Consider the following 8,659-nt stretch of genomic DNA (forward strand, 5'->3'; position numbering starts at 1 on the left):
GTCTCAGTTAGCATAGCCTGGTCCTAGAAAATGCACAGCAAAAGCTTCACGAGAGCCAAACCTTCCTGTTGTACTCTATCTCTCTCCCTCATACCAGTCAGCAGCAACTGTTACTGGTGCAAGACAGTGTCTCCCAGGTGCAACACCTTCTTCCATTAGTTCTTCGCTAGCACCAAATTGTACTGCTTCACTACTGCAGACAGCAAAACTAAAATCCCACTGGCCATAGAAATTCAGAGAAGCAGGATATTCAAACTGCTTGTAAGCAGCATGTGGCCCATGGGACATATTTTAGTCCCCCCAATCTATGCCTCTGACAGCAGATGTTTTACCTCTTGCAGCAGAAAATGTATCAAGCACATTTTTGGGGGGCAGATTTTTGGCAGGCTGGTTGATTTACTTTACTGTCAGATCTTTTAGTGGATAATGCTTATGCTACTGTTTTAATTTAACAGAGATGCCAGAATCTTCTACCTTTGTTCTAGCCAAAAAATATGCGCATATGTCTTCCTGAATGTATGTACATATAAACATATACCTGCACACATCCACAYACACCATAACAAGAGTGTTAATACAGATGACAATTTTGTTTATGGCTGGTCAACACCATGGGCTCAATCCTGATAAATGATGTGCAGAGCGTCTAATGGCTAATGCTTAGTATTAATTAGTTGAAATATTTCCAGCATTTGCAACAATTCCTTAAAAGGGAACCTTAGATTGGGTCTCTCTGTCCTTATCTCAGACACATACTGTCATGAAACTTTTCACTGAACTTGGTTGATATTGGCCACCAAGTTCAGACCTCATCTGGWGRAGACTGACAAACAGCTTGGCCATAAAGCCTTCTCTCCTTAGGAAACCAGCCCAAACTGATTCCTGCTTTCACATTTGTGATAAAACTTTCAATATTGACTTGCAGGAACTTTCACATCAAAGATGCTATTGACTGGAATATATTTCTAGCTGATTACTGATAGTAATCCTCCAGTATAAAATACATTTTTATATAAAGCTAAACACCTCTACGGACACTTTGGAGAAGGAAATATTGGTTTACTGCAAAACATAGTGAGGAAGTTTGGCACAACAGAGTGAAGGAAAGCTGTACTTATCCTGCAGCTGGACAACTTCTACTTTCCCAGTTAACAATTCAGATCTCCCATCAGTGTTCCAATTTACTCAAAAGAAGAAAAAAAAAAGTTAATGCTGTTTTGAGCTAATGAATCCTAAAGCATATATTTAGAACACTGAAATATATTATAAGGGTTCTCTTTAAAAGCATTACTTTTCTAAATGGAGGGTCATTAACAGCCTAGCAGAACAGCTTTAGCCTTTACTACACATCTCTTGAACAACAGAGGGCACAGCCAACAATTTCAGTTATGGCATTAAACGTCCACTTGTCTGTTTTCTAGAACATGAAGGATGCTTGATTTTCTGGCTTTTACTCAGGCTTAGTTCCTATGAAATGACAAAGTATTCTTTCAGGACTGGCCCTCTAAGGTCTCGGTCCGACAACTAGTGCTAAGTATCCATATATTCACTTCTCCACATGAACTTCCTTTTTTCATAATGTGACTACTCATACATCCAAAGAGCTAAGTGTATACATGGATATCAGCAGAATCCGGTCCTATGCTTTTTACACTGTGTTTCTATTCCCGACAGCTTTAGCTTGTCCCATTTAATTGCAACTGCTTTTAAAGTCTCCAAGCTGCCTGAGGAGCGAGAAGTGGTAAGGTGAGCATATTTTAAGTTAACCCCCTCACCCTCTAGAGGTAGAAAATACAACTTCTTTGCAGATGCTGTAGCACGAAATGTACAAGCAAGAAGATGGACTCACATCTACCTATTAAGATGTCTGCTTTGTGCAGCCCTAATTCAGACTCGGATTTTCCCCATGAAAATATGGGAGCACTCTAAACTCCATCTAAAACATTTTTATGAAAACTAGCAGAGAATGCATGCAATTTGTACTAAATACTTGAGAAAAAAATGCCCTAAATTAATATTAAAGATCAATACAATTTGAAAACAAAATGTAAAGCTTCTTTGGGAAGAAAATGGAGGAGACCCTCATTCTTAGCCTTTACGATCCTGTTAATTATTGTCCTCTTTTAAGGCATGATGTGATTTCTTGAAAAAATACAGACCCTGGGAAGCTCCACATTTGGACAGACACAAAAACGTATGTGAGTGAAAAAAACATTCACAAAAAGAAGTGTCATACCAGCCAGTCCGCTGTATTTCCATTTTCTTGTTCTCTTTTTCCCAGGATCTGACATATACTTTTTTCTACTCTAAAGACTTTCAGTGGGAACCATAAGATAATTTTCTAATATCTTGACTGATATAGTACTAAAGAAATTATGTCCACCTGAGCTTTTTAAATAAAAATAACAACAGATTCAGCAGCAGTACAGGACATTTCCCTTACAATAACTACTCTCCTCTGGTATAAGGACAGCCTTGAGTCTACTTCTCTGAAAAACAGAATTACATATTGCATGAATAGAGAATTACTGGAGAACTACATCTGAGTTGCAAAAACTTGTAGTTTTAGAGAAGACTGCAGATTTTTTTCTGCAGATACAGCATTCTAAACTCCGATTATAATATAACTCCATAAAACCCTATTTGTTCTGTTGACAGTCATCTTACTTTGAGGTTAAATAAAATCCAAAGACTTTTTCTACATTTGTTTCTGATTAATTTGCAAAATTTCTTTAAAACTATTTCAAAAAGTCATGAAAATGTTAAATAGAAACCGTAAGTCTTTATTACTAAAATACACTTCTACTAAGAAACATCCTCACAAAGTAAAATTGCAAGCAATTTGTTTCAGTTTTCATACTTTCCCAGCTCAAAGAACAAGATGATCAGCAGATGTTAAAGGCATTGTCTTGGGGGAAATGGACCATTTGTCAGACATCTATTTGTATAACTCGAGTCATTTAATTTGCATACTTACTTAGAGCTATATATGCTCACATAACCCACAATATATTTGGTGTATCTTAGGCTGCTGGTTAGACAGCAATTATTTTTACTACTTTTACTTCCAACATCACCAAGAGACCACAGAGACATTAATATTTTACCAAGATCCTTGATGTCAGAAGAGCCCCTGGTACAAACATCTTGTCAAAACATCCTCATACACTTCCCTACACTCCTATGGCTAAAGACTTTCCAAGCCACTAAATTAAACATAACACTCTTTCTTGCCTTATCAGCCAATTAACAGAAAATAAATGCTATCTTCTGTCACAGGCAAATCATCTACTTTCTCTTCCACTATACTAACTAAAAAAGTTCTGAATCAGCTGAGCTTTCCAAGGCTGTAATTCTTTTTTATTTACACCATTACAATCCCTCAGAAACCCCCAGTTGGTCAACATTTTCATAACACATCTAGGAGATTATAGCATTAAGATGATCTGAACATATATATCTTTCCAACTTAAATTTTAGCTGCTTCCAATGCCTATAAGTATAAATATAAATACAGCTAAATCATCTAACACTAGTGAGACATTTGTATAATAATAATAATACAGCTCACAAGCACAGACACCACCCTGCTTGAGATCAAGGTTTTTACATCTCTGTCAAAATCATAAATGCACTTGTCTTTCCCTCTGAAAATCTTGAAAATTTAAAGGCAGAACTCACAAGCAAAAATGTTGATACTTTACAACTAAATAGCATGTTTTCATTTTCAGGATCCCAAAGTACTCTATAGAAAGCAGGTTTGTATATAAAGCCCCGATGCTTCCAAGAAAATCAGATAAGTTATCTGTCACAGAGAAGAGCAAACCAAGACAAAACTAGTAAGATTACTAGCTCAAAGTCACTCAAAAATGCCAGGCTGAGGAATACAAATTACTTCAATAAAACATAAAGCTTCCCAAGCAATACCACTGAAATTATGGGATTATTCAAGAGTTTTAAAGCAACTGCACACACAGAAATACTTTGAATCCGGTTCACAACACAAAAACAATAACTCCTCCTGCCTCCTAAGAAAAAGGCAGCATAACAACTAGTATTCCATTCGGAGCTTCCCCTTACACATAAACTGATTCATGGCAAAGTGACATTTTATAACCTTTTTCCTTCAGTGGTAAGTTTGCCACACCTGAAAGTAGTAGCTTTCAGGAGCTCAGAAACCTTTTTCTTCAGTCACCACAGAAACTCATATAGGAACTCCGGGGATTTGTTCTCCTGTTTTAAGCAGGACATTTACATATGAATTACACACCAAATTCCTTTGGTCTCATAAACTGCTCTGGACTTCCACGAAGAAAATACTTCTTCTTCTCTATCATCCACATCTTGTTATTCTTTGTTGTCTTAACAAAAAGAGCTGTATCTCTTAAAAACATGAAGTATAATGGCAAATCTGTCTCTTGCTTTTGAGTCTTCACGCAGAAGTAAGGGTTTGGAAATATAAACTTACATTTCAAGGGATTCTGGATTCCTAGATTTTCTGCCAGACAGGGCTGCTTGTTCGCCAGCTGCCATGTGTGAGTATTAATGCAGCGATATGCACTGGTCAAGAAAACATCTGATGCAATTCAACTGATTCTCAAAGACATAAAGCACTGCACGTAAGAGCCTACAGAAGTGACTGGTGTTAAGGACCTGACTGCGAGACCCAAATACCAAATTATTTCCTATTACTTTTCATATCCATTAATCACTGTCAATTAAAGAATAAACAAACATATACCAAGGCTAAAAGCAACACCAGAGTCACTTAGGTGTTTCCCATGACAGAATACAATGCAAACATTGTTTCCGCGCTCAGGAACACAAATGTAAACATTTCACAATCGTACTATCTTTAGGAAATTGAAACAATTCTTACCTTGCTTAAATTAGTGTTTTTAGTAAAAAGTCATGCTGTTCCAGCCCAAGGTGGCAGGAAACGTGCCATCTTCGCTCAGCACAGTTTTCCAAATACCCCAGTGTTCAGCTAAGTCTAACTCTGCTCTGTTTTGTTTTCACAAGAGGACCCATTCAGCACCATGTGCTCCTTTTCAGCTGTCAATAAACAGAAGCGGTGAATTCCCCAGGGCTTCACAAAGCTAGTTAGGCACAGCCATTCATTTATCCAGGAAAACAGGGCATTGATTTCAGAGAATTCCCAGGGACCAGCTCCAACAAAGAGATCAAAGACCCACCTCCTCTCCTGCTTTGCTTTTGGTCCGCCTGGCGGGGATGAACAGCGACAGGTTGCCCCAGGATGGGGCTCGAGCCCCCGGACCACCTCGTGCTCCATTCACGCTCATCTGCTTCCTACACCCCAGGGACAGCCCCCAGCGCAAACCATGACAAACCCCTGCATTCAGGCAGCATAATATACTGCATGCTAGTTCATCCGAGGATAAAAAGAAAAACAAGCTCCAAGGGAAGTCCGTCACTTCCCTCATCGGTGGAGCCTCAAGAAGTGCCAGACATTTTGTAAACTTCTCTCTTTTTTTTCTTAGCTTCTCCATCAAAAACAGAGAAATACCAGCTGTCACAAATTCATTAGGCTGAAACTTCACTAGGATGTTGGCTTTTCTGGTTTATTTCTGCAGGCTTGAAGACATAGCTACAGAAGTCTGAGGTCCAGCCAGGGCAGCCCTTGTATTGTGTAGCCATGAAATTCTCTTTGTGTAATTCATGCCAGACTACAGCATTTTTTTCCGACAAATCTAAGGTTCTTGTTTTGTTTTGGTTAGATTTTTTCTTTTTAATTATACATTTAGTCCTCGTTAGTTTGACCTAGAACAACATTTCTAATCCTAGAATTTGACCTTGCATTGAACCAGGCATTAGTGAAAGAGGGTGCTGTGGTTAAGGTTAGGGACTGAGTGTTTAGGCCACATCTCTACTACCAAATAACGTGGGCCAGAAACTGTTTACAGTCACTGAGACCACCAAGTCCACATCTCTAAACAATCCTCCCCTTCTTCCCTTTTCCCCCACAAATAGGTTGGTTATGTCCATATTCCTCACCTGGAACAGACCACGGTACACATTATCTCCAAAACATGTCTCTGTGTTGCCTGTTAGCACAGGCTGGTATTAGCTTATGGCCAGGCTCTGTGTTATTTACTATTATAAACACAGACATAAAGCTCTATAGTGAATTCCTGTCCTGTACAAATTTCTTATGTTACTCTTTAACATCCTCCTGTCCACTGAAAATTTTCAAAGGCACTACCTGATTGTCACAAACCCACAGCACGTGTGTTTCCACCAGCGGGAACTTGGAAAATCCCTTGAGCACTGGTGCTGCTTTGCAATTATTCACACATCTTTGAGTGAGAAGAATATCTATCCCACTAGTAGGACCAAGTATCACAATACTTGCCACAGCACAAGCAGTACAACACTCAGAAGACCAGAGACGGGCTGCACCAAAGTGGTAGGGAAGACTGACCACTGCATCAAAGACAGCTGAGAACACAAGGAAATACAGAAACACAGAATTGCAGAAAAATCTAGGTTGGAAGGGACTTCTGGAGATCGTCTGGTCCAACCTTCTGTGAAAGCAGGGCCTTAAATTAGGTTATCCAGTGCCCTGTCAAGCCAAGTCTTGAATATATCCAGAGAGCGAGATTCTACCACTCCTCTGGGCAGCCTATTTCTATGTTTAGCTGATCTCACAGTGAAGAATTTTTTCTTATATCCGGGCAGAATTTCCCCTGAAGCAACTTGTGGCCATTGCCTGCTGTCCTGTCACTGTGCACCCTGGTGAAGGAGGACTTCCACTGTCTCTGTAACTACCATTTCAGGATTGGAAGAACTGCGATTATATCCCCACATGAACCTTCTCTTCTTCAAGCTGAACAAACCCAATTCCTTCAATCTTTCTTCATATGTCAAGTTCGCTAACCCACTAATCTTTAGGGAAAGTGTGAGAAAGACATTGACACTGAGCTGCAGAGAGGAAAATGAAACAGTGCTAGGGCATAAATTAGCTAAAATAGTTGACCTAGCTTGAAAGCCCGAGTAGAGTTGAGGAGTTGTAACTGATTTTGACCAGGACAACCGTGCATTCACCTTACCCTCTCTCCTTTCCTTAGCATTTCACTCTTCACAGCAGTTTTCCCTGATGACACTGTCAGGCATATTGCATTCCTTATGAATCTTTTTTAGAGTTCTCCCTGTAGCTTCATGGCACTTGAACTCCCCCCAAATTGCATAGATAGGTAGATAAAGATAGAAAAATGTACTTTCTCAAATAACTCAGTATTGAAGTAGGTATATGGCCTCCATAAATAGCTGGTATACAGTCAGCCACTAACCTTTTTATTATCTGATTACAGTTATTGACAAAAAAAACCCCACATTTTTTCTTTGTTCCTCTGAGGACATATCAGAGATTAATAATACAGGTTTCCAAAATTCCCCTCTTACACTGCACAGTATGCAGCTGGACAACCTGTGAAGGCAATGATAAAAAAATAGAAGCTAAGGCACTTTCCAAAAGAAAGCATTTAGATTAGATCTAAAAGCACAGAAAATGTGCTTGATGCTGCAGTTATCATAGGCTGGAGCAAGAAAGCGTGAGTGTCACGGATGCTACAGAGGTAGTTTTTTGCAGTAGCTGTGACAGCAAATTATAATAATATGCTGTTTGCATATTCTTTGCTCTTGAAAAAAAAGACGGATAATAATCATGAGGAGTGAGATTTGGATGTGGCTTGAATAATGGTGCCTTGGTAACACAGGAGTTAAATTCACAAAGGGATTAAAAAAAAAAAACCACACACACACACACACACAAAAATTCACTGAGTAATAATCTTGGATGTTATTTGTGCCAAAGATAGATAAAACATTTTAGACAGAATTGTGATTTTTAAAGTCTCAATGAATCAGTCTGTTCTTACACTATTCAGGGGCCAGATTTTTACAGTTTTACTCATATTAAGTCATGCCTTACTCCAAGAATAATCCCATTGATTATAATGGTAATATTGTTCCACAGATGTCTCTGAAGAAAAGCAAATGTAAAAGCAGATTTTATATTTAAGATAAAAGACATCAATCATGAGCACATCTGGGAATTTGATAAAAATACATGGTCCAAAAAATCACTGTGGGATGACGGAAATGTACTTACATAGCAGGTCTGTGGACATGTTTACAGATCAGGCAAAGGAAACCTACATAAAATAAATGAAAAAGAATGATCAGTTTTCTGAACTTAGACTATTCACATTTAAACCTCAAGCTAGGTATCATACACATATCTTTTCAGTTCTTTAAATGGAGAGAACATATCTAGGGAAATCTATAAGGAAGAAGTGCATTTTTTGCAGAGGAGAAGAGTAAATCCATCTATTTTTTATTTAGGGTGAAATATTGATCCTCATGGTGGTTAGCAAGCTACTTCCAAATTAATCATTTTTGGCTGGGAGAACTGAGGGAGGAGAAGCATGGAAGAAGGCAATGAAGATGACAGGAAAAATGGACAGCAAAAAGAATGAGAATCGAGGAGGAAACAGCCTCAAGGGGACTAAAGAAGTGGTAAGTTAAGAGTGCAGAGCAGGACGAGGTGCAGAGGAGTCAGTAGCCTGCTGGTGAGAACATGCCAAGAAAGAAGCTGTGACTCTGCTGGATTGTCCATAAGCGAGATAAGGAAGCTGTG

General features: G+C 38.8%; 1 protein-coding gene across 2 annotated transcripts in view; it reads right to left on the reverse strand.

Moving 5' to 3' along the window:
• PLAGL1 (PLAG1 like zinc finger 1) overlaps window positions 1-8,159 on the reverse strand; it is a 29,865-nt gene extending 21,706 nt beyond the window's left edge. For both annotated transcript variants that reach the window (XM_026084291.1, XM_026084290.1), the window contains exon 1: window positions 8,132-8,159. In XM_026084291.1, coding sequence (XP_025940076.1) covers window positions 8,132-8,150 — 19 coding nt within the window. In that variant the 5' untranslated portion in view covers window positions 8,151-8,159. The remainder of the gene's footprint in view (window positions 1-8,131) is intronic.
• Window positions 8,160-8,659: the final 500 nt, after the last annotated feature.

This window comes from Apteryx rowi, unplaced genomic scaffold (genome assembly GCF_003343035.1).
Source record: "Apteryx rowi isolate R43461 unplaced genomic scaffold, aptRow1 scaffold_633, whole genome shotgun sequence".
In the NCBI taxonomy this organism is placed as follows: Eukaryota; Metazoa; Chordata; class Aves; order Apterygiformes; family Apterygidae; genus Apteryx; species Apteryx rowi.